Source organism: Salmo salar, chromosome 16 (genome assembly GCF_965601325.2).
Source record: "Salmo salar chromosome 16, fSalSal1, whole genome shotgun sequence".
Lineage (NCBI taxonomy): Eukaryota > Metazoa > Chordata > Actinopteri > Salmoniformes > Salmonidae > Salmo > Salmo salar.
The window spans coordinates 64,836,817-64,863,263 of record NC_138306.1 but is presented as its reverse complement, the minus strand read 5'-3'; the positions used below and the strand labels follow the sequence as shown (position 1 = coordinate 64,863,263).

Below are 26,447 nucleotides of genomic sequence, written 5' to 3'. Positions count from 1 at the left end.
ATTGCCATGTGTGAATGTGATCACTACATGCCGAGTGCACTGTAGTGGAGTAGAGTGAAATTGCCTTTAGACACTGATCTTGGGTCAGTTTTGGATTGGGGGAAGGGGAGCTGATCCTAGGTCTGTATCTAGGGGAAAACGTGGGGGTTTACACTGTTGTTCTCTCACTGTATCTGACTGTTGCTCACTCTGTCGCCCCGCCCGCCATCCACCCTGCCGTCCCCGTCTGGTCTGTATGGCTGACCTTTGCCCCGTGTCCTCTGCCCACGCCCTCGCCTCTCCATCCAGTCTCTGGCTGCGTTCTATCAGGGCCACACTGCCCGGATAGAGGGCCTCCGTCTGGAGCTACTGCTGGAGGAGCAGAGGGGGCGACAGGTAGTCCACTCACCAGCACTGCTGCCCCCCGCAGGACACTCTATCGTAGTGCACCCTTCTGGAGAATAATAGCCAATCAGAATAACTCCGTGTGCTGTTGTTGTTACTAAGCAGATTTGAAACCCAATGCTAAAGAAGGAAGCTGCTTTACTAACTGATGAAGAAAATTAGACCCATGTCACACTACAGGGCGAACCGGAACTGTACTAGACTGGCTCAATTTCACATGGTCCTTTCAAAGCAGGGTTCCAGCAGCTATGGTGGATGCGTAACCAGGCCTAGTGCAGTATGGGTCGGCTCAGCTGGGCTCAGTAGTGTGATGGGTATATTAGGCTCACCCCGTGTCTGTGTCTGTGGTAGGCTGTGCTGCTTCCGGCCAGTGTGGCCCTCTTCCCCACAACATCCTGGGGGCTCAACCTGGGGAATCAATATATGGTTAAGCTGTATGTGGGTTGCTATGGTTTGACGTCGGACACAACCACATGGGGCTGTTGGGCCACCTAACTCAAGGCGCCAGGTCAGGGCTAGGGGTTGAGTCTGATCTGGATGTGTACCTGGGTCGTGTTCATTAAGCACAACGCAATGGAAAACAAAAATGTGCTTTTCTTATTGGGCAGGTAGTCTCTCCCTTTTTCAGTCTGTTTCTTTCTGTTTGGTGCCTAATGAACACGACCTTGTTGTTGACTTCGGTGGCACTGCTGCTGTTCCATCTGACCCTTGACCTTGGGGTCCCTATGTGTCTCTTTTCAGTCCGAAGGGGGCTCGGTGGACCAGACGCTGCTGGACTGTCTGTCGGCCGTCCTGGCCTGTTTGCAGCATATAGACGTCTACCTGCAGGTGTCCCTACTGCCTCCCCCTCTTCCTCCACGCCCTTCTCCCAGCGCTCCCCCGCCCCAACCCCTTTACCACTCCTCCGCATCCTTTGAAGGGCTGGTCAAAGCAAGCCATGCTGCCCTTCCGCTTAAGCGTCTTTAGCTTTAGCCTCGGTAGCCCTGCAGCAAGTTAATAAAAGCCAGCAGCTTCCCTCCTTTATCTGTCCTCTGGGTGATGCTGGAGTATATCTCTGTCATTGCCTCCTAAACCCTCTAGACTAGGGCCCAATAAAAACACTAGCATACTATTTAGTATGCATTACCAAGACCAAAGTCAATTGGGTCACACTAGGTAGTATGCAAGTGTATACTGGGACACAGCTCCGGTCAATGTTGTTAGCCACCATGTGCATAAACCTGGTTGTTTGGCTATTTCATTTTATTAAATCGAATCAATTACAATTTTATATTTTTCAGCTCCTTGAGCTTTAAGTTGTCAGGCTTTGTAGTTTTGGTTACGGTGAGAGGACAACATTTACCTCTGGTATCCCCAAAAACTTTTAAGACCGACTTTTGTTGCGTTGGTAAGCATCTGTAGAAAGCACAAAAACACTTCCCAAAAGACTCCTAAGGCTCTGTCTTATTGGAAAGAAATGAAATGCCTTTGTTTAATTACATGGCAGGAGGACAAGATTAAAAACAGCACACTCGACCGACGCTTTGCGGCTGTACAGTCCTTCTACTGGGTGAGTGACCACTAGCGTTAGTGATGTATTTACTTAATAGTGAACTGAGGTGTAAGGCCTACTATTTTGGGTGATCAAATCCATACAGACATAGGCTAATTGAAGACTTGGTACAGTAAAGAAGTATAGAACAAGGTAATGTTCAAGGTAATGAACAGGCTAATGTCATTTATCAATAGATTGAGGCAATATGAAAATTATCATCAAGTTGTTATTGTGAGACTATTTCAAGAAATCTTCACAGGTTCTCAGTCCGTCGTGCGTCTCACCATTTTAACCGAGTACTAAACGAATCGAGCTTTCTTGAACGTACCTCACTCTCTCCAGCCCCATGTGTTGATGACACGCCAACTAAACATATGGGGGTGAAGCCTTTGGTTGCATGGTGTTTCACAATGCATGGTTCATCACAATCTTAACCTATGAGCCTAGTTAACTGAGGGCTATGGTGTGTGTGTGCAGTGTGCTCTCTAACACCCGGACTACATTACCCAGCAGTCACTCTGTCCAAATGGGCCATAGTAGTGGTCAGGACCAAAAGTTCTCAAGCTCGTTTGAACTTAATGTGTGATCTGAATATATGTTGGATATCTATTCCTCGTATCAGATATGGACATGAGATTATTCCTCTGCTCAATGAAGATAGATTAGATGAAAATCCAATTTAAATTCTAAGACTGATTGATATTGATAGTAATTCCTTCAGGAAAATCAAGTCCTCAGAACTTAATTCCCTGCTCAGACTGTATATTAAGACTTTCTTAACCCTTTAGAGAAGATGGGTTTGAATTACGTCTACCGGTACCTATGATCCTTGTGAATTTCCCTTTCAACTCTTTTGACCGAACCCCATATCAGTCTGTGCTTTTGAGAATCATAGTTTGGCTCAGATTTCTCCCAGAACCATGAATGATCTCTGTGATTGGTTGGTACCACTTGGCTTTAACCAGTAGTGTTTCCATTTGGTGCTCAAACCGGAGCAGAGCGAAGTTGCCACTAGACGGTGATTTTAGGTCAGTTTTAACTGGTTAACTTTTAACCTAGGTTAAGATTAGGATTGGGGGAGATAAGCTGATCCTAGATCTGTACCTAAGGGAAACTTTACCCCGGAGCACTGAAACACTACAATCTTCCAGTTACAGTGGTGTCCGTGTTTCCATAGTAACCCAGGGCTCGTTTAACCCTCCCTCAGTGGTTCATGTGCAGCGACTCCGGGAGCTGTCCAATGAACGCACTGTGGCGGTGGCCATGTTTTGTGCAAGTGTGTCCGCCCCAAAAATCCAACCAAATCTACATTTCAGTAGTAGTAGCCCAGCATTAATTGGAGAAAAAACAGAGATGAGATTAAATGGAGGGAAGCAGTAGACTAAACACAGACTTTCCATCAGGTAATAATGGCGCTTACAGGGCACAAAATGGCAGACGCCTCACTGTGATGTGAGTGTTGTGTTGAGTCCCGGCGATCCCGCCCACAATTCCCCTCACCGGTCCTCCTCTATCCCATGCTGCCTTGCAGGAGCTCCGAGAGATCCACAGCAAGCAGCAGAGGCAGAAGCAGAAGGATCACCTGGAGGGAGAAATCAACATCCACGCCATCGCCCAGGAGAGGGCCAAGTCCGCCGAGCTCACAGACGGAAGGTGTCTGTCTGTCTGTCTGTCTGTCGTGTGTGTGGTGGACACCATATCTGTGAGCGAGCTGCTCCTATGTGCTCTCATTCTGCATGGGTTACGTGGATGCAGCCCCATCACTGTGATCCAGTCAGTTTACAGAGGTTACCTCTAACACCCCCTTTCCTCTCCTCAGGTTGTCTGCCACTGACGAGGGCCTGGCGTGGCAGGATGAGGGCACGGTGGAGGCCCCCACCCCGCCCCCCCAGCCTTGGATGAAGCGCGTGAGTGAGGAGGAAGGGCGCACTAAGAAGGACATGCAGGACAAACTCAACCAGCTCTTCATGCAGCAGCCTGAACCAGGGAAACTCATGAACCAGAGCCAATGGCCCACGGGCGGTACGTGTCAAAAATAAAATGTATTACAAAGAAGCCTTGAAAGAGCATGCATACAATAGAACATTTACAAAACCTCTGATTTCTGGACTGACCAGCAATATCGAACTGGGACAATTAAATCATACAACAAAAATGTGTACTGTAGGTATCTGAATAAATGATTAGAACATGCATGTAGATTCAATTCACACAATTTAATATTTTCTGTCAAGTTTGATGCAGTTTTTAAGTAGTCGCGAGTATTTCAGTGTTTCCGAATGACATCCATTCCAAACATCTTCAAATCTCAGAGGTCCTACTGTAGGAGTTCTAAGAACGTTTGGATGTGCTTGGTTCCGTGTGTGAGAGAGAAAGATGTGACCCTGTCCTGTGTTCCTCTCCCCCTTCCTCGTCTCCTCCCAGCAGACAAGATCCCGGTGACTGGGTTCAACCAGGACAAAGTCAAGGTGGTCTTCTACCGGGCGCTGTACCCCTTTGATGCCCGCAGTCACGATGAGATCACCATCACCCCCGGAGACATTGTGATGGTGAGAGGCAAGCTGTCAATCACTTCTGCCAAGCACCATTTGTGTGTGTGTGTGTGTTATGGATGTTTATGTAAAGTGATTCATCTATATGAACGAAGGGGTGTGTGTGTGTGTGTGAGTGTGTGTGTGTGCGTGCGTGCGTGCGTGTGCGTGTGAGTATTAACTTTTGCCTCCTGACTCTCTCCCAACTTTGCTCACTCTACCTGAAGGTGAAAGGGGAGTGGGTAAGTGCAGGTCCACTGTCCAATCAGCTGCTCACGTGTGATCCCAACACCTGCTCTCATTGGTCCATCTCATGTGTCCATCTCATCTGCTGTCATCTCTTCATAAGCACTTAAAGAATTGAACTGTTGGTTGCATGTTTGTGGTTGTATATCCATTATATGGTCAGTATACTCGGAGGATACACACTTGTTCTCAAATGGCATATACATCTATACAAGCGTGCCTCTACGTTGTATACTGGATAAAGCATCTTGTAAGCTGCAGAGAGTGAGACGTTTATACAGACACATTTGATCCCATTTCACCGAGTGAGTACTCCTTCAACAAAGCAGTCCCAAAGACATCCACTGTCATTTCTATCCTCTCAGCTTATCGTCATGACCATCCGCATGCTTGGAAAGGAAGCTGTGATGTTCGACTTGTCTTTTGAATCGCGAACGTCCATTCCAAAAGTGGTCCAACCACTCTGTCGTATGTTTGAAATAAGGAATAACCACACATGGCTGGGCAACCCCAGTCCACAGGATTTATTGTAACCGCTCTTAATTAATTTTTCCCACGATTTATCAATCTAATCCTGTATTGGCTCGACAGTATCTTGGTCCAGACTACTCGCCTTGTCTGTCAGTCAGAGTTGGCGATCCATTCAATTTCAACTGTCAATTCAGGAATCTCCTCATTGCTTTTCAGCAAAGCTTTTCAGTACATGTTCCTAATTTGAAATAGAATTGATCCTAACCCTGCTGTCAGCTATGAGCCTGTAGCTGGTTAAAGGAAAAGGTCCAACGGATAGTGTGATCCCTGAGGACTGGTGTTGTTCTTGGCATCGAAATATAATTACTAGAAGGTACACTCTATCGCCCACCCGGTCCACTCATCACAGCATGACTTGAATGAGAATATCCGTTCTAGTCATTTCTATAGTCTTCGGTGGCTCTGTAGTGGTATGATGGTGAGCTGACCTTTGACCTCCAACCCCCAGGTGGACGAGTCCCAGACAGGTGAGCCAGGCTGGCTGGGCGGCGAGCTGAAGGGGAAGACAGGCTGGTTCCCTGCCAACTACGCTGAGAAGATCCCAGAATCCGAGGTTCCCATGAGCCTGCGGGCCAGTGCCGCCACCACGGGCACCGCGCCCAAACTGGCCTCACGGCTCACACCCACCGCCGCCTCAAACACACCCACGCCACCTAGCCAGCCAATGGCAACCCCTCCCCCGGCGACCGCTCCCCCTGCCCCCGGTCCCTGCCCTGGCCCTGGTCCCGCCTCTTCCTCCTCCTCGGCATCAAGTAACTGGGCAGATTTCAGCACCACGTGAGTGACAGCTCCAACCCTTCCTCTCACACAGCACTCAATACAATGTAATGCAATATAATACAATGCAATACAAGTGTTTTTCAGTCATAGTCTTACATACACCAAGTTATTCATTGAAGAGAAATCTGAGTTTGAGTTGGTAAACTGTGTGTTCCTCTCTCTGCTCAGATGGCCGTCCACCAGCTCTGTGGAGAAGACTGAGACTGGGGAGGGCTGGGACGCTTGGCCCACCCAGCCGTCTCTCTCTGTGCCCAGTGCCGGGCCCGGGGGCCAGCTGCGCCAGCGCTCTGCCTTCACCCCCGCCACCCTCACTGGTTCCTCTCCATCTCCCGTCCTGGGACAGGTACAGTCATTATATATATATAGCCTTCCCTGTAGCTCAGTTGGTAGAGCATGGTGTTTGCAACGCCAGGGTTGTGGGTTCGATTCCCACGGGGGGCCAGCACAGGAAAAAAAAAAATGTATGAAATGAAATGTATGCATTCACTACTGTAAGTCGCTCTGGATAAGACCGTCTGCTAAATGACTAAAATGTAAATGTAAAAAATATATATATATATATATATATATATATATATAACGACTATATATATAACGATATATATATATATATATATTTATTTTATTTTTATTTTATTTATTTATATTTATGAAGGGAGTCACAATGAGACCCAGGTCTCTTTTACAAATGAGCCCTGCAACATACAAAAATGCACATTAAATACAAAGTACACATATCAGTCAAATAATAGTAATAATAATACATTTGATTGTAACAATCTCAGTTTAGACCACACTGAGGAGCACAGGAACATGTCACCTAGGCCTAGCAGGAGAATGATATTGACTCTACCTGAAGCAGTGTGGTTGTACTGTCAGATGAATGAAGAGCAGGACTTATAAACAGCACATAGAGATTCTATAATACATCTCTTCCTTCTCTTCCTCTTTCTCACACTCTTCCTCTCCCACTCCCCATTTCTTTCTCTCTGTTTCCCCCTCCCTCTCTCAGGGGGAGAAGGTGGAGGGTTTGCAGGCCCAGGCTCTGTACCCGTGGCGGGCCAAGAAGGACAACCACCTCAATTTCAACAAGAGCGACGTGATCACAGTGCTGGAGCAGCAGGACATGTGGTGGTTCGGTGAGGTGCAGGGCCAGCGGGGCTGGTTCCCCAAGTCCTACGTCAAGCTCATCTCTGGCCCAGTACGCAAGTCCATGAGGTGAGGAGAATGAGGATGGAACTGTCCCCTCCCCATAGTCACATTTATCAATAATATATTTTTATATAACTATTATTGGAGTATTATTATTAACCCAAACAATTATTTGTAGTCGTGTTTTAATTCAACCCTTATCAACTAGGAAAGATGCTTTTTGCGAGGGTGACCTGTTGAGCAGGATAAATGCAGCAGGGCTGCTCAACAATCTTCCTCGACATCTAGCGCCCTGTAGGTTTTCAGTCCAACCCTAAACTAGCATTCCTGATTCCGCTAGTTAAGGTCTTGTTGAGCAACTAATAAGTAGAATCAGGTATATTAAATTAGGGTTGGACTACAAGATGGTAGATCTCCAGGAAGAGGGTTGGGCAGCCCTAGACTACAGACTTCAGCCAACTTTAGAGTAAATCCCAACTTGATATTGTCTAGGAGGGAGCAACATGGCTGCCATGGAATGATGTGACATCATTATGCTTTTTTATTGAAACTTCAATGACTAAGTTCTCTGTTGTGTATGGCTTTAGTCCCTCCCCATCTAGAGTGTATTGTTATATTAGCCACCGGCTTGGCTCTCTGAGTGAATGTTTGCCCTCTCTCTGGTGCAGCATTGAGTCTGGCTCCTCCGACAGCCCCCCCACCATGACGAGACCCACCCCGTCCCCTACCAAGACCATGGACCCAGGAGAAGGTGGGTGATGGCCCTAGACACACACACATACACAGCCCAGTATAGAGTTGGAATCCCTTGCGGTGAAACTGCCCCGTCCGTTTGCAATATTACAAAAACAAATGAATTACTTCAAACAATGAGCACTGTTGTTTTTTTCTCTGACGACATTGCATTTCATTGCACGTGCGATATAACAGTAGAGTATGTACTACGATAGTTTTTTTTACCATGATGCTGGATGCTCATGTCCTTTTTGATAAGCTAAACTTAACAAAAACAATAACAAATGCGCTTGGGGCAACCAGTGGCACCGTTTCACTTATCGCGGATCTCGGCTTTAAAATACTCTTTCTCTCAGACTATATTCCACACCATACATACAAAATAAAACGGAACACTCACACCAGAGTTTATCATGGAACACAGCATGTTCCTGTTACTCTACCCATTTAGATTAAATCCTGTGGAAAACAAAAAAAGTGTATGAACAGACCCTGTAGCTCAGACATGTTGTGTTTCCCAGAATACATAGCCATGTACACCTACGAGAGCAACGAGCAGGGCGACCTGACCTTCCAGCAGGGCGACGTCATCGTGGTCACCAAGAAGGAGGGCGACTGGTGGACGGGCGTGGTCTCGGGCAAGACGGGGGTATTCCCTTCCAACTACGTCAAACCCAAGGACTCTGAGGTAACTCCTAGAAAACACTCCTCGCTCACACGCTTTGTCAAATCTTTGTGTGGCGATTCATAAACTCTGCTATGCAGTCCTGTTTGTCTGATCAGCTCTCCCAGTAAAACCAAAGGGCTCTCCTTTAAAAATCAATACAAATATTAGAGTTTTCTTTTTTAGGTTTCAGACAGACAAAACAACAGTAGGACAATAAATGATTTTGCCGCATGTGTTAATACATACACATAGAAAAATATACTTTACGCGTTCCAAAGCTCTCTCCTAACATTAGCGAACGTTCACGGTGAACATAAAACAAATAAGAGTATGCTAGTTGGCCAACATTAGCTAACGTTTCACGAACTGTGTGCCTTGTTTAACACACCTCTGTGCTCCCAGTAAAACCAGAGCTCTCTGTCTTCCCTCTAGGGACTGGGACCCGCAGGGAAGACGGGAAGCCTGGGGAAGAAGCCCGAGATAGCCCAGGTCATCGCCCCATACACGGCCACGGGGGCCGAGCAGCTCACCCTGGCGCCCGGCCAGCTCATTCTCATCAGGAAGAAGAACCCAGGGGGCTGGTGGGAAGGGGAGCTGCAGGTTGGAGGACCATCTCTCTCAACACTACTCACCACAAACAAACCCCACACAACACTTACTTGAAATGTCATAGCAGATGTTTTAAATGCTAAGTTGTGTTCATATGTAGACATAGATGTGCCAATAATTGTCTTAATATATAATACTAATATACAAGGTGATATGGTCATTTATACATAGACAGTGATGTAGAAATTACAATACAGTAATGTAGATTAATTGTCATCCATTCATTTGCTTTAAACACTAGTGAAAGGGACTATGTTTCTTACTGTTAAAATTATCTTGCTCTGCCCCTGTGGCCTCTCCCATACTCACAAGTCCTCTCATTGGTCCAGGCCCGGGGAAAGAAGCGGCAGATTGGCTGGTTCCCGGCCAACTACGTGAAGCTCCTGAGCCCTAGCACCAATAAGACCACGCCCACAGAACCCACACCCCCCAAGCTGCCAATGCCCAGTGCAGGTAGGGGCCAGGAGCAGGGACCTGACGGGGGCCCTCCGGGGCCTTGGGGCCCCTCTTTGACTCAACATATGACGGGTACTAACACTGTTTGTGCAGACATTCTCTGTGTACTTTCATGTTATATTAGCATCCTTGATTATACCATTATTTCCTGTCATAATATTATTTCATGTTATAGTACCATTCTTTACAATAACATTCTTTATAATAACATTATTTTCTGTTGAAATAATAACATCCTTGTAATTACATTATTTTGTGTTATAATAACTTTCTTTACAATAACATTCTGTCATTATCAGTAACAGAGGACTGTGTTGTGAAGTAGGCCTATTAGTACCAGGAGTAAGCCCTAGCCCCTACACCCCTAGTTTCCTGTGTAGATCTGAGGGGATTGGATAGGTATAATTAATTTGGTAGTAGCTCTACCTTGTTCTCTGATAAGCTATATGTAGAATTCTCTCCATAGTAGCCTATATAATACCCGTCCAATCCTCTCAGATCCTAAACAAGACTTTTGGGGTTTGTTCGACATTGCCGACTGATTTGATCTACAAATCGCCTTGTTTGCATCATTAATGTTGAATATTTATTAGATAAATCGGTCAGTAACAATTTACCCACAATGCATCACAGATTTGATCAAACACTGCGTTTAGTCCCTTTTTTTTGTGGACGGGGCCTAAGTCTATTTATTGTATGGCCGTCTGACTAACCCTTCACTTGTATGTGTGTGTCTCCAGCAGTGTGTCAGGTGATTGGCATGTACGACTACATGGCGCAGAATGATGATGAGCTGCCCTTTGGGAAGGGCCAGATCATCAACGTGCTGAGCAGGGAGGACCCTGATTGGTGGAAAGGCGAGCTGAACGGTTCCGTGGGCCTCTTCCCCTCCAACTACGTCAAACTGACCACCGACACAGACCCCAGCCAACAATGTGAGTGGACACACTACTACTAAAGTCTCCCTCTCACAGTCACACCCAGCAGTTTGAGTATATACTGCACCCTTCTCTCTCACACACACACACACACACACACACTCACATACCAACATGGGTCATAAGGAGTACTGTGATTACATTCCTTCCTCTCTTCCACACACACACCGATGTGGACTCCTGCTTTGTATAGACGTGATCTTCTTGTATCCTCTCACTCTCTTCGATACCTAATTCATTTAGACTAAAACCCTCGGAAACCTCTGGAATCTAATCAAATGAGACCGTGTTTGACAAGGGTACAATCTGTAGGCAACTGATCATACTGATACCTATGGGCCCCCTCTTTGAAGACCTTTCAGATCATGTATCATCCTCGGTTGAATAGAGGTGTGCGTGTGTGTGTGTGTACAGTCCCTCCTCACTAACATCTCCCTCAATGTCCTGTAGTCGCCCCCTCCCCTCCACATCCCTCATGCATACCATGGTTAGACTCCACCTTCATTTGTTATGCTGCACGCTGTGTGTCGTCTCGTGAACTCGTCCGCCACCGACGTCCATTTAGTTCTGCACGCTCGTGTATTTGCATATTTTTCTTTCTTTTGTTGTTGTTGTCTTGTTGGTTTGTTTTTTTGGTTTGCGTTTTTTGCTTATGTGCTGTGTTCTCCTCCTCTTTCTAGGACTCATATGTTGCCCATTCCCACTCAGCCTTGAAAGTCCTCAAAGAGACCCACTATCCCCTAAACACTGCCCCCGCGGGATGATGGGAGATGCAGCCACCCCGATCATGTGACTGCCACATGATTACCACCTGGCCTTGTGGGCTAGAAGAGTCAAGCTGCAGAGAGCAGGCCGTTACCTCCTTATATTCGAACTGTTAGACGCACTCGCCAAAATTGCCAAGCAGCTTCCTTATCCTACACCGCTTATTTTTTTTTTAACAATTTACTTAAACAAATTAAACATTTATTAATAATCAAAACATTTCAATGTTTTTTTAGTTTTTTTGGAAATTGAAAAAAACAACTACTTGAAGTGGTCATATGAATGGGAGACTGGATAGTGGGTCCTTTTGTGGCTTTCTGTCAACTTTTTTTGTAGATTTAGTCATTCAGCTTTTTTTTATCACAGCACCACGGATTTGGTCGGACAGTTTTATGTTTTTTTTTTTTTTACTAATGAGTCAAATGGCTTCCATTTGACGTTAAGCTTCTCCCTCCCCTCCCTTACTAACCCCTCCCCCATCCGACCCACAGCTCCACAGAAAGACCCACTATTCATGACACACCGCATCAGACGGGCCGCCAAAACAACCGGGGCCTGGCCCGAAAGACAACCCCAAGCCCCTTCCCCGTACCCCTTCAGTTTGCAGATGTGAAGGAAACGGGATAGGTGTAACCATATTGCTTACATCTTACAGATCTGGACAAACTGGAGGGTTAGGGGAATGGGTGGCTGGTTGGTTGTCCGACTGGGCCTGGGATTGGTTCATCATGAGCAACCTGTCTAATGGACTAGTCTAGGGGTTCAAAGGTCACGTTATAGGATGGAGGGAGAGAGAATTACATTTACTATAGTGTACATCCAGACCACCTCTGCCCCAAAGCCAGCTCATACAGTGGACAGAGAAGCTGTCTGTCAAACCTATGGGTGGGACTGAACCTCTCCATTTAGCCATTCACATCTAGCTGTGTTTTTTTATGTTCATTCCAAACATTCTTTGGATGAATCTTGTTGTTTGGAGGTGCTGGGGTGTTTACTTTGTGCTGTAGCATTTTGTGAAACGAGGTTATGATCGATGCAAACCAAATATTGCACAGCCGCCACAAATGGAGAGGGGAAGGTACACACACACACACACACACACACACACACAGTATGCACAGACTTGGAATTGTGTGATCTGAATGGACACACAAAGTAAGTAAGGATGTTATATCCTCAACAAGTAAATTCTTGTCTCCTCAGAACTATGTATTAGTCACAGAGTAAATGGGGTGTTTTGTATTCATGAGTTTCCTCAGTTTGTTTACATGTTTTCTCCTAGATGTATGTCAATTGAAGTCTATGTCCCCAGTCACTATACCACGACAGTCTATTTTTTATAAATGAATGCAATTATAATGCATAGTGTTTTAAATATATATGGTTATGTAGTATTGTATTATTTTTTTCCCTTCCCTCCTGAAGTTGTTTTTACCAGTTTATGCAGTTGCCATTTGTAAAAATCTGAAGCAACATGTCCATTTAGTTTGACCTTTTACTCCGTTATTTTGTCAAGATAATCCCATTGAAAAGAACTGTGATTCAGCTGAATATGAACATACTAAATATGAAAATAATACCCTCCTGATAATACCTTTTTAACAATGTTTACATATGAAAACTAAGAAAAACTAAGACTATGGTATTTTTTGTAGTCAATGTTACAGTGGAATTCCAAGTTCTAGGGCTATATAGCTATGGCCTTAAACTATTATTCTTCTCAAACAAAAGAAAAGGCATGGCATCATCCATTCAAAGCAATATACACGCACACAGTAGTATTGTACTGGTACCATATCAATCTTGTTTGCATTTGTCACACAACAGTATTGTCATTTTATTGTTATTCTAAAACACAAAGATGGAATTCCTGTATGCAGCCTTTTTTTTATATATATAACCGTTTGGTTCCTATTGGTTCCACTATGTGACAGTATTGGTGTTTGCTGCTTTATGATTGGTTTGTTGGACTTTCCAATGTGTCTTTTGAGACCCATCAGTTTCAAGGAGGTTTGTACTCCGTTACTGACTCGGGTTTGAGAAGCACAAAAAAATTCGAACTACTCATACAGTATATTCAATACTCTATGACTATAAACTGAATTGCTTCTGGTCTGTTATGAATCAACAACAAATCCAAAATGTAATCGTTGCATTAGGTTCCTGAAGCATTTTATCAGAAATGAATGTATAAATTGAAAAATGTATACAAACAAGTCAGCTTTAATAAAAAGTGTCATGCCGTCTTTAATATAGAAAATGACGTGTATAATGATTAAAAAGCTCAATGGCAACAGTGGACTTGTGTTTTTATTTACTGATTTAAAAACCAAAAGGTTTGTTTACTTGAGCAAGAGACTTACCACCATTTTTTTTTTCAAAGCATGTTTGCTTTATTTTTATTCCTTTTGTAGATAACTAGAAAAATGTAAATTACAAGGGTCTAAATAATTACGCTTTCAACTTGTTTTATTTTTATGTATGATGTTAGGCTGGCTTTTTAGGGGAAGACCCTTTTACCCTACACCTTCTAAATATATATTTTTTATTCATTTCCAGGGAAGTATTTTGTAGGCTATATTGTGTTAATTTCAATGACTTGTTCAGATGTCAGTCTACGTGCCTAGAACTCTCAAGACGGAAAGTCCAAAGGGCCAGCCATTGGCTTTCTGTGGAAGTTTGTTTGAGAGATGGGACATTGAGGTTGTGTTCTGATTGGCTGTTTAGTATTTGAGTGACAGAGGGGAGCTGATCGAAGCTGTTGTCCTGTTCCACAGGGTGCGCTGACCTGCACCTGCTGGACATGCTGACCCCCGTTGAGAGGAAGAGACAGGGCTACACGCACGAGCTCATCGTCACCGAAGAGAACTATGTCAATGACCTGCAGCTCGTCACCGAGGTAGCCACACTACATACATACATTCACTCCATGGTAACATTGATCACACATGCAGTCCAAGCATACACTCTCTCTGCCATATCAGCATTACATGCAAACGTTTCCGGAACGTTTGCGTCAACATTGCATCAACGCTTCCTCGCCAGGTCTTTCAGAAGCCTCTGCTGGAGTCGGAGCTGCTGACAGAGAAAGAGGTGGCCATGATCTTCGTCAACTGGAAGGAGCTCATCATGTGTAACATCAAGCTGCTCAAGTACGCCCCCTAGCCACCTCTGGTCCTGTTGTCTTAACTATAGTTTAACTGGCTGTATGGTGGATAGCAGCCGATTTAAAAAATAATAATAATAATAAATAAATAAACGTGGGTCTTCATGACTCGTGGCTTAAAGGGGCAATCTGGGATAGGTACATCCATTTGTACACGTTTAAAGTAATGATATATTGCCATTGATTCTTGTAAACAAACACTGTAGAGCTTCAGAACATGGTTAAAACTAGAACCAGACTCAATCGTCCCATTCTCTTCTGCCCCCTTCCTCTTGTCCCCCATCACCAGGGCTCTGAGGGTTAGGAAGAAGATGTCAGGCGAGCGGATGCCGGTGAAGATGATTGGAGACATCCTGACAGCCCAGCTGCCCCACATGCAGCCCTACATCCGCTTCTGCAGCTGCCAGCTCAACGGGGCCACGCTCATCCAGCAGAAGACCGATGAGGTGCCCGAGTTCAAGGACTTTGTCAAGGTAATGGAGAAAGGCCGCAAAGAACGCGTTGCATGCGTCACCATCCCAAATGGCACCATATTCCCTATATAGTGCACAACCTTTGACCAGAGCCCTATGTTTGACTATTTTGTATTGAACTCTTATTGGCCTCTAGAGTGGCTGAATGTCTCGTGCTCATTCAGTTTGTTCATGCACCTTGTTTGGTTGGCTGTGAATAGCCTTGATCCCAGCCGTCCTTGGTTTCTTCATGTGATGTCTGACACAGCAAGACTAGACTGAGATACTAGCGTCAGTATACTTTCTTATTTGATGGGTAGCCGAGCCACAGCACTAGGTTGGGACTGATCCAATGTGATTCGTGTGTGTGTGTTATTAGGTTCTATGCTGATATCTGATAGTGATAATATTTCCTCTCCCCTACAGAGACTGGCCATGGATCCAGGTTGTAAGGGAATGCCCCTCTCCAGCTTCCTCCTCAAACCCATGCAAAGGGTGACGCGCTACCCCCTCATCATCAAAAATGTATGTTCACACACACTTCCCACCATTCGAATAAAGTGTATGTGATTGAGAAGCCTGACCACAGCCCCTAAAGCTAAGCAGGGTTGGTCCTGGTTAGTCCGTGGATGCTAGACCAGATGCTGCTGAAATGGTGTTGTAGGGCCAGTAGGAGGCACTCTTTCCTCTGGTCTAAAAATATATATACTGCTCAAAAAAATAAAGGGAACACTTAAACAACACATCCTAGATCTGAATGAAATAAATAATCTTATTAAATACTTTTTTCTTTACATAGTTGAATGTGCTGACAACAAAATCACACAAAAATAATCAATGGAAATCCAATTTATCAACCCATGGAGGTCTGGATTTGGAGTCACACTCAAAATTAAAGTGGAAAACCACACTACAGGCTGATCCAACTTTGATGTAATGTCCTTAAAACAAGTCAAAATGAGGCTCAGTAGTGTGTGTGGCCTCCACGTGCCTGTATGACCTCCCTACAACGCCTGGGCATGCTCCTGATGAGGTGGCGGATGGTCTCCTGAGGGATCTCCTCCCAGACCTGGACTAAAGCATCCGCCAACTCCTGGACAGTCTGTGGTGCAACGTGGCGTTGGTGGATTGAGCGAGACATGATGTCCCAGATGTGCTCAATTGGATTCAGGTCTGGGGAACGGGCGGGCCAGTCCATAGCATCAATGCCTTCCTCTTGCAGGAACTGCTGACACACTCCAGCCACATGAGGTCTAGCATTGTCTTGCATTAGGAGGAACCCAGGGCCAACCGCACCAGCATATGGTCTCACAAGGGGTCTGAGGATCTCATCTCGGTACCTAATGGCAGTCAGGCTACCTCTGGCGAGCACATGGAGGGCTGTGCGGCCCCCCAAAGAAATGCCACCCCACACCATGACTGACCCACCGCCAAACCGATCATGCTGGAGGATGTTGCAGGCAGCAGAACGTTCTCCACGGCATCTCCAGACTCTGTCACGTCTGTCACGTGCTCAGTGTGAACCTGCTTTCATCTGTGAAGAGCACAGCGCGCCAGTGGCGAATTTGCCAATCTTGGTGTTCTCTGGCAAATGCCAAACGTCCTGCGCGGTGTTGGGCTGTAAGCACAACCCCCACCTGTGGACGTCGGGCCCTCATACCACCCTCATGGAGTCTGTTTCTGACCGTTTGAGCAGACACATGCACATTTGTGGCCTGCTGGAGGTCATTTTGCAGGGCTCTGGCAGTGCTCCTCCTGCTCCTCCTTGCACAAAAGCGGAGGTAGCGGTCCTGCTACTGGGTTGTTGCTCTCCTACAGCCTCCTCCACGTCTCCTGATGTACTGGCCTGTCTCCTGGTAGCGCCTCCATGCTCTGGACACTACGCTGACAGACACAGCAATCCTTCTTGCCACAGCTCACATTGATGTGCCATCCTGGATGAGCTGCACTACCTGAACCACTTGTGTGGGTTGTAGACTCCGTCTCATGCTACCACTAGAGTGAAAGCACCGCCAGCATTCGAAAGTGACCAAAACATCAGCCAGGAAGCATAGAAACTGAGAAGTGGTCTGTGGTCCCCACCTGCAGAACCACTCCTTTATTGGGGGTGTCTTGCTAATTGCCTATAATTTCCGCCTGTTGTCTATTCCATTTGCACAACAGCATGTGAAATTTATTGTCAATCAGTGTTGCTTCCTAAGTGGACAGTTTGATTTCACATAAGTGTGATTGACTTGGAGTTACATTGTGTTGTTTAAGTGTTCCCTTTATTTTTTTGAGCAGTGTATATATCCCAATGCCCCAGGGCAGTGATTGTGGACATTGCCCTGTGTAGGGTGCTGTCTTATGGATAGGATGTTAAACGCCTGTCCTGACTCTCTCTGTGGTCACTAAAGATCCCATGGCATTTATCTTAATCCTGTGTTAATCCCGGTGTCCTGGCTAAATTCCAAATCTGGCCCTCATACCGTTATGGCCACGTAATCATACCCAGCTTCCAATTGGCTCATTCATACCCCCTCCTCTCCCCTGTAACTATTCCCCAGGTTGTTGCTGTAAATGAGAATGTGTTCTCACTAAACCTACCCGGTAAAATAAGGAATAAATAAAAGATTTAACTGATACATACATATACACACACACACACACACACACACACACCTGGAATTGACTATCTGTAACTATGTGTGATGCGGCGCAGATCCTAGAGAATACTCCAGAGGCTCACCCGGACCATAGCCATCTGAAGCAGGCTCTGGAGAAGGCTGAGGAGCTGTGTTCCCAGGTCAATGAGGGCGTCAGGGAGAAGGAGAACTCTGACCGGCTGGAGTGGATCCAGGCCCACGTCCAGTGTGAGGGGCTGTCTGAGGTAATACACACCGAGACGGACACACAACACAAATCATTGTAAAATACATTTTAAAAATCTTAACTGACTTGCCTGGTTAAATAAAGGTAAAATAAAACACAATGAAAAGCACAGGAACATGTACTTGATTCCACAAAATTACACACACAATTGACACATTTCCACACCGTGAACAGACTCACTCCCAACTCACTCACTTGGCCCTTTTTCTTTTAACGACTTTCTTTAAGCAACTCGTGTTCAACTCGGTGACCAACTGCCTGGGCCCGCGCAAGTTCCTGCACAGCGGCAAACTCTACAAGGCCAAGAGCAACAAGGAGCTGTATGGCTTCCTATTCAACGACTTCCTCCTCCTGACTCAGATCATCAAGCCCCTGGGCTTCTCGGGCTGCGACAAGGTGTTCAGTGCCAAGTCCCACCTGCAGTACCGCATGTACAAGACAGTAAGTACTCTCCTCTCACCAACCTACACATTGTACGCGTCCCAAATAGCACCCTATAGGGAAGCAATTCTCAACTTGTGGGTCGTGACCCAAATTTGGATCATGTGAGGTTTTGAGTGGGTCATGGGTGTCTGCGTAGAAAAAAATGTAACGTATAAAAAAATAAATATATATATATATATATATATATATATACTCCAGTCTGAACTTAAACAACTTAAACCAGGTAGGAAGTGTGTAGAAAGGATAAGTAATTTAAATTGTTCAGAGATTAAATGTAAAAATGTTTCTTCAATCACAGTATTTTCAATATAGAATTATTAGCAACGCTATTTTGGATGATTTTGTGGTCTCAAGCCAGTGAGTTTATTAACATTCTTCATCAAGAATATGGGCAAGATTGTATTATTGACAATGAAAGAGGTGGGAATGTTGTTCCCTTTATAGAAAAGTCTGTGGTCATACGCACATCCTTAAAAACATAGGTGCTGGGCTAATAAAGTATACTAGTATAGAACAAGAAGGCACTCACACCGTTAAAGCTCCCAATTCACCACTTTATTGACAACGTTTCGATCTGAAACGGATCTTCGTCAGGTTGTTTGAGACCAGGGTCTCAAAAGCACTGTTGGTAACACTTTATATGAATGTCATGTAATTGCTATATTTACTATCAATGAAGCGCATGACTCGAACGTCGCCTCTCCCGAGCGCCGTTGGGGAGTTGCAGCGATGAGACAAGATCGTAATTGGATATCATGAAATTGGGGAGAAAAAGGGGCTAAAATTACATAAAATGTAATAAAATAAAAAAAAATTATGTTTTCCATATTGTATTTTCTCCATTCATTTTCGCAATGGATTATTGTGTCGCGACTGAGAGAACCTGGTTCAATTTGGGTTCCAAGGCAAAATCACTTGAGAACCACTGCTATAGGGAATACAGTGCACTACCTTTGACCAGGGCCCATGGGACCACTTTGGGAGGAAGGAGAGATAATTGGGATTTGGTCTTGGACATGCCGTACAAATCCCCACGTACAGTAGTGTGGCAAGACCAGGGCTACATCCCAATTATCCCTCATTTCTGTACATTTGTTCACTTCTCTTCACTGATTTGAAAGGAAATGACCTGTATAAGAAATATTGTGGAAATTCCCTCTACCCCAAACCTGCACCAATCCCATGCTTTTAGATTTGTGGGATGTAATAAACGAGTGCACACTTCAAGAATGAGACAAGATATTATTGCGATGCACCCCAGGAGTTCTGACCTTGTTGTGACCTCTGACCTTTAACCCCCACTACAGCCCATCTTCCTGAACGAGGTGTTGGTGAAACTGCCAACAGATCCCTCGGGAGACGAGCCCATCTTCCACATCTCCCACATCGACAGGGTCTACACCATACGGGCAGAGAGCATCAACGAGAGGTACACACACAGACGTATGCATGCAGTCACACACACACACACACGCACACTCTCTCTCTTACGCATACATAGCCAAGGCTTTCTTTTGACCTTGTTGTGATGACTCATGCAGGACTGCTTGGGTGCAGAAGATCAAGGCAGCTTCGGAGCTCTTCATCGAGACAGAGAAGAAGAAGAGGGAGAAGGCCTACCTGGGTATAACATTCTGTCTCTCTGCTCCTCTGTAGGTCCACTGTCTGGGAGGGACAGCTTTGTCACCTACCCTCCCGGACCAGGGTCTTAAAAGCACTGTTGGTAACACTTTATATGAGTGTCTTTTTTAAGCATCTTTGGCTTTCAGAAAAGCCCTATGTAAGTACTTTGTATTATTATTTGAAGTTACCCCCTTATCGTTGTAACCATGTAATTATGATAGTAACATTTTTATGAAAATGTTGCTACATAGTAGTGTAGGAATTGTGGAGTTGAGCGATTTATGTGTTATACATGACGAATAGTGACTATTCCACTTTTAAGAAAAATGGCCTAATTTCACTAAGAAGCAAGGAAATGGCTAACAATGATTTGGTTTCTAATGTCTGTACAGTGTTAGTACACAGGTATAATAGCAACTTCATGTAAAGTGTTACCAAACTATCTCTCATGACAACTGAGTGTTTTCATACTGGCTTTGTCTCCTCTGACTTTTCTGTGTGTTTGTCTCTAACCATTTACGTTTAGGTCTGCCTCTGACCATTTACGTTTAGGTCTGCCTCTGACCATTTACGTTTAGGTCTGCCTCTGACCATTTACGTTTAGGTCTGCCTCTGACCATTTACGTTTAGGTCTGCCTCTGACCATTTACGTTTAGGTCTGCCTCTGACCATTTACGTTTAGGTCTGCCTCTGACCATTTACGTTTAGGTCTGCCTCTGACCATTACATTTAGGTCTGCCTCTGACCATTTACGTTTAGGTCTGCCTCTGACCATTTACGTTTAGGTCTGCCTCTGACCATTTACGTTTAGGTCTGCCTCTGACCATTTACGTTTAGGTCTGCCTCTGACCATTTACGTTTAGGTCTGCCTCTGACCATTTACGTTTAGGTCTGCCTCTGACCATTTACGTTTAGGTCTGCCTCTGACCATTTACGTTTAGGTCTGCCTCTGACCATTTACGTTTAGGTCTGCCTCTGACCATTTACGTTTAGGTCTGCCTCTGACCATTTACGTTTAGGTCTGCCTCTGACCATTTACGTTTAGGTCTGCCTCTGACCATTTACGTTTAGGTCTGCCTCTGACCATTTACGTTTAGGTCTGCCTCTGACCATTTACGTTTAGGTCTGCCTCTGACCATTTACGTTTAGGTCTGCCTCTGACCATTACATTTAGGTCTGCCTCTGTTTAGGTCTGCCTCTGACCACTTACATTTAGGTCTGCCTCTGTTTAGGTCTGCCTCTGACCACTTACGTTTGTGTCTGTCTCGATGCAGTTCGCTCACAGAGGGCCACGGGCATCGGCCGGCTGATGGTGAACATTGTGGAGGGCATCGAGCTGAAGCCCTGCCGCTCCCACGGTAAGTCCCTAGAGATGACCCCCTGCCACACCCAGACCTTAAGTTGATCTCAACACTGATCTCTGTGTCACTGACACGAGAGAGTGACAGCCCTTTAATACGTGTCGATTGCTGTTCAGTACACAGGAGAAGAATGATAGTGTTAACAGTACATGCAGGGGTTCAAATAGTATTTTGAGCCTGCCTGCAGTGCCAGATGGGTGGGGTTTGCCCTTTTGGGACTATTCCATTGGTTCTATTTCACCAGGCCAGCTTAATCGAGCACAAGTATGCGAACGATTTAAAATACTCTTTTGTGGAGGAATACCCATATTGGTATTCTAAACATCTGTACAACTGCCAATCTGTTATTGGGTTGTAAAATTCTGGTAACTTGACAAAGTTTGTTCCAGAAATCCCAATTTGAGGATTTAGGAATCCGGAGGGAATAAGCATGGAGGGAATCCTCCCAACTTGGAATTCTTCAACCGTGATTTCTTTCAAACCAGGGGATTTGGGGAAAGTTGTGATCAACCCTAAGTTGTGATCTCTTCTCAGGTAAGAGCAACCCGTACTGCGAGGTGACGATGGGTTCCCAGTGCCACATCACCAAGACCCTGCAGGACACTCTCAACCCCAAGTGGAACTCCAACTGTCAGTTCTTCATCAAGGACCTGGAGCAGGACGTGCTGTGCGTCACTGTGTTTGAGAGGGACCAATTCTCTCCTGACGGTGAGGCTGCGGGCGCACACACACACACACATACCAGAATAACACTCTGTTTAAAAAGGCTACTAGGAGACTATGCGCATACGCAAGCTCATACACACACAAACAGCCTTTTATTGACTAGAGGCCTTTTTGATTCAGTGTGCTGCCATGCGATATATTCTATCACAGTATAGGGTGTGACGCAACCTTATATTGAACCCTCTTTACTTGTATACTCATCATCCTTCCCTCTGTCTGTCTGACTGTGTGTAGATTTCCTAGGCAGGACAGAGATCCGTCTGGCGGACATTAAAAAGGACCAGGGCTCCAAAGGGCCCATCACCAAGAGGCTGCTGCTCCACGAGGTGCCCACAGGAGAGATTGTCGTACGACTGGACCTGCAGCTCTTCGAGGAGCCCTAGCCAATCCCAGTTCAACCCAGCCCTGCTCAGCCTAACCCAGCCTAACACCCATACTGTACACTCCCCCGTTACCCCTGCCCGAAGTCTCACCAAGCTCTAGTGACAATCCCCAACGGCCCAGCGTGTGTGCGTGCGCACGTGTGACTGTGAATGAATATTCTGCAAAGGGGTCTTAATAAGTTATGTATTTTTTTTCCTCTTTATGATTTGTATCATTATGGTGTATGTATGATATCATGATTCCACTATTATTTGGTTGAACAAAATTATGAAACATTCCACAGCTAATCTAAAATCTCAAAGGCCGTCTTATAACGCAATGAACCTTTTGAGACATGATATACTGTATGTAGAAAAATGTTTGAACAACACATATGATCATTGCTTATGCACTGTATGTCTTGGCATTAACACCCGGGGCGTGTTCATTAGTTAACAAGCGGCAGCAAGAAGACTGAAACCGGGCGATACTACCTTGTCCAATAAGAAATGTTAATTTTCATTTTCCTTTGCAAAATGTTTTAAAACACCTTCTGTTGTGTGGCCTAATGAACACCACCCAGATGACCACACTATTGTTGTGCCATCCCTGTGACAACAGACTGTAACCTCCCATATAACCTTTGACACTGTGTTCATGTTTATAAACAAACCGCTATACGGCTATTATGTCATTGCAGGTCGCACAATTTCAAAACCCCTGGTTGTATTAGCTGGAACATCTTAGCTTGTATTTCTTTAATTCAGGCGTTTCAAGTTATTTATTAGTTTATGTGTACGTCTGAGACAAAGGTACAAAAGCAGGTACAGTGCGTACGTGAATGTGAGGAGAGCGATACTTTGAGATATACCATCAAAGGTTTGGTGAGACACTGGAAAAATGTGTTAGTAAAGGAAAGAACTGTTGTTAATGTTAGTATACTACAGTATGCTGAGAATGAAAATGAAGCTAATCAGTCATCTTTATACTGTCCTTTATACGTTCCACATGTTGTGTTTTTGATTGGCAATTCAAATGAAAGACCCAAAGAAATGTTTGTGTGTATTTGACATTACAGAAGTACTGTACGAATGTACAAACTAATATATTGTCTATCAAATTGGCTTAGCCCAAAATATATCGTTGAACGGTTTGAGGGAAATTGAAGAGCAGATTTCCTGTTTTCTAAATGATATATAAATGAGTGAAGGTTTATAGTTACATTTGCAGCATAGGCCAAGATAATGAGTACCGTTGTACTACAAATCATTTGTTTTTCGATGGTTAGAAGAATCATACGGTGATGTCAGGAATGTTTTTGTACTTGTTCCGGAAAATTCTGTTATTTTCAACGCATTCATATCTTCATGTTTCGTATGTATATTTTTGTTGTTTTTAATTAAATTTTTTCGTATGCCAAAAAAGCACCATTTAATATAGAGTGCTATATTTGTGTTGGAAAGCCATTTGTAGGTGTTTTGTTTTGGAGACTGAGGTCAAGCTTTGTTGTGATAGACATATTCGGCCAATGCTGTAACTTTGTGAAGAGGTATTTCAGGTTCATTCAATTTGGGTCTCAAATTAATTGATTTCCTTTGTAAGAGAACAAGAATGATTATTTTGAGTGTTGTGTGGCACTGTGTTACATATTTATAGAAGCTCAGAAAGACAATTCCGATGAAAGGGAAATATCAGCCTCCAGGTGGTATGAGACCATTTGAATCTTTCATATTGTCTTTTATCTGTTATTTTATTCTTTATGATGACCCTCCCATTATCTTGGGTTCTGTCGTAATGAGAGGTACAAGGATATCCGAAGGCAGCAGACGACTGACTTCAGAGTCTGTTAAGTCTGACAATGTTAGCATAACACAGTGGAGGGGTAAGATCTTCATTTGTGTAATGTTAGTTTAATGTATGTTGTTACCAGCAATGTGTCCGTGTAGATAATGTACAAATACTAGTGAAATTCCACTGCCGTGTTAGTGAGAGCGGTCAAGGAAAACAGCTTTTGCAGAGCCTGTGTTCCTTATCATGTGTATGTCTAGGAGTGAGTGTGTAACAGTAACTTACTATTCTCGAGTGCTTTGGTTTGTGCTGGGGTCTCTCTTCAAGTTGGAGGACTTAGATTATGACGAGTCATTTCCTTATAGCGTGCAACCTCTCTACCCCTACTCCTTCCCGGTTACCCCACAGTAGTGCTCTTTTAATGTTCACGCTCAAACCAGTGATGCTCTCTATTCTTTTTAATGAGCAAAGTCTTAACTGATAAAGTACAGTATGTGAATATGTTGAAATATCTGAAAGGAGTATAAGTAATATATTACAACTACTGTAGAAGAATGTTGATGACAATGTATTGTTATCAATGTATGAGAAGTGTTGTCTTAAATGTTGAAAATAAAATTCGATTGGACCAATGAGTTTGTATGTTTGGTGTGTAGCCTTAATTTACAAACATTGTAAATACTTTGTAAATTGTACATTGTAAATACTTATGAAAATATTTTTATGCATTAGGAATTTACCACCATATTACTTTTCCATGATATGCGTCTCATGGATAGTGTTCACTTCAGTCAGTGCCTGAAACGTTTATACATTGAAAGTATCGTTCATGTTAAAGCCGGAGACGAATTTTCAATATTGAAACAATGTTGCAAATGTCAGTGACATTTGGTTAATAAAAGTATCCGCTAAAGAAAACCCAAATGCTAGTCTAAAATAAATGGGAGATAATGTCCAGATGGATTTCAAGTTTATAAATTGTCTGGCGAGGCTGATGAGATAGTGGATTGGCAGTGAGCTGGAATAAAGTAAATAGGAATTTCAACGTCATAGCTTTAGGCGGTGGTAACTTGTGGAACGTTAACCAATCAGCTTCCAGAATCAGCCCCATCCAAAGAAACTACTAGGCTAACAACCGTAGCAAGCTAGATATCAAGCCAAACGGATTTACACTGAAATATGGTGAAGTACTTGGTAATAAACGGAGAACATAGCAAACAATTATATTTGTTTACATTACTACGTTGAATAAGCAATCACGTCCAATTCGTAGGAAGGACGCCTCCATTGTTGTGCGCACAGAATGCCATCTTAACGGAAACAAATTAGAAACATTTTGTTCCACCCTATTCACTCAGAAGAAATGACCAAAATGTCACACATCAAGACATTCTCAGTTTCAATGTGAAATATATGCTCGTTCTACACAAAAACAATACACATTGCTATTTAAACGTCAAACTCCACCAAATCCAGCGAAGTACTGTTGCCCCAAACATTCCTTGCATAACAACATTGCACCCTGCTGAAACACCAGTCCCTTCAAATCATTACTGTCTCCAAGACAAAGCCCATGCCAATATATCCTCCAAATACCGTCTTCTTGGGCATTATCACTTAATTCAGAATCGTGCAGCAGCAACATTGCTGTTGATATTGGCTATCTACACTGAACGAAAGCAAAATGTACCTTGATTTTTTAAAACTTGAATTTACTTAGTAAATATTTCTTTAACCAATTGTATTTGTCACAACACAACTGATTGGCTCAAACGTATTAAGAAGGAAAGAAATTCCACAAATTAACAAGGCACACCTGTTAATTGAAATGCATTCCAGGTGACTACTTCATGAAGCTGGTTGAGAGAATGCCAAGAGTGTGCAAAGCTGTCTTCAAGACAAATGGTGGCTACCATGAAGAATGTCAAATATAAAATATATTTTGATTTGTTTAACACTTTTTTGTTTACTACATGATTCCATATGTGTTATTTTATAGTTGATGTCTTCACTATTATTCTACAATGTAGAAAATAGTAAAATAAAGAAAAACCCTGGCATGAGTTGGTGCGTCCAAACTTTTGACTGGTACTGTATATATTTTTCCCACTCACAAAAAAAAATCCCCTTAAAACTGAAATATCATAATTGGATAAGTCTCCAGCCCCCTGAGTTAATAGCCAGTAGAAGCACCTTTGGCAGCAATTACAGCTGTGAGTCTGTTGTAGGCCTGTCCCCGACCCCAAAAAAAATCTTGGTCGACCAAAAGTCATCTGTTCTTTCTACCAATCAATTGGTAGACATTTTTAAATGTGAATTTTTCTA

General features: G+C 44.1%; 1 protein-coding gene across 8 annotated transcripts in view; it reads left to right on the top strand.

Moving 5' to 3' along the window:
* Positions 1-24,757, top strand: part of LOC106574310 (intersectin-1) — a 64,208-nt gene extending 39,451 nt beyond the window's left edge. Inside the window, exons 17-39 of one of the 8 annotated variants that reach the window (XM_014150134.3) lie at positions 3,450-3,571; positions 3,738-3,940; positions 4,346-4,467; positions 4,677-4,691; positions 5,675-6,003; positions 6,175-6,349; positions 7,019-7,224; positions 7,827-7,909; positions 8,415-8,581; positions 8,993-9,160; positions 9,499-9,697; positions 10,366-10,560; positions 14,106-14,227; positions 14,374-14,480; positions 14,784-14,967; positions 15,373-15,471; positions 17,648-17,815; positions 18,046-18,258; positions 19,569-19,690; positions 19,803-19,885; positions 21,159-21,242; positions 21,780-21,953; positions 22,206-24,757. In XM_014150134.3, the coding sequence (XP_014005609.1) occupies positions 3,450-3,571; positions 3,738-3,940; positions 4,346-4,467; positions 4,677-4,691; positions 5,675-6,003; positions 6,175-6,349; positions 7,019-7,224; positions 7,827-7,909; positions 8,415-8,581; positions 8,993-9,160; positions 9,499-9,697; positions 10,366-10,560; positions 14,106-14,227; positions 14,374-14,480; positions 14,784-14,967; positions 15,373-15,471; positions 17,648-17,815; positions 18,046-18,258; positions 19,569-19,690; positions 19,803-19,885; positions 21,159-21,242; positions 21,780-21,953; positions 22,206-22,354 (3,489 nt within the window). In that variant the 3' untranslated portion in view covers positions 22,355-24,757. Of the gene's footprint in view, positions 1-3,449; positions 3,572-3,737; positions 3,941-4,342; positions 4,468-4,676; positions 4,692-5,674; positions 6,004-6,174; positions 6,350-7,018; positions 7,225-7,826; positions 7,910-8,414; positions 8,582-8,992; positions 9,161-9,498; positions 9,698-10,365; positions 10,561-11,243; positions 13,623-14,105; positions 14,228-14,373; positions 14,481-14,783; positions 14,968-15,372; positions 15,472-17,647; positions 17,816-18,045; positions 18,259-19,568; positions 19,691-19,802; positions 19,886-21,158; positions 21,243-21,779; positions 21,954-22,205 lie in introns of those variants that run through there. The other 7 variants (XM_014150138.3, XM_014150135.3, XM_014150130.3 and 4 more) reach the window with 7 other exon arrangements.
* Positions 24,758-26,447: the final 1,690 nt, after the last annotated feature.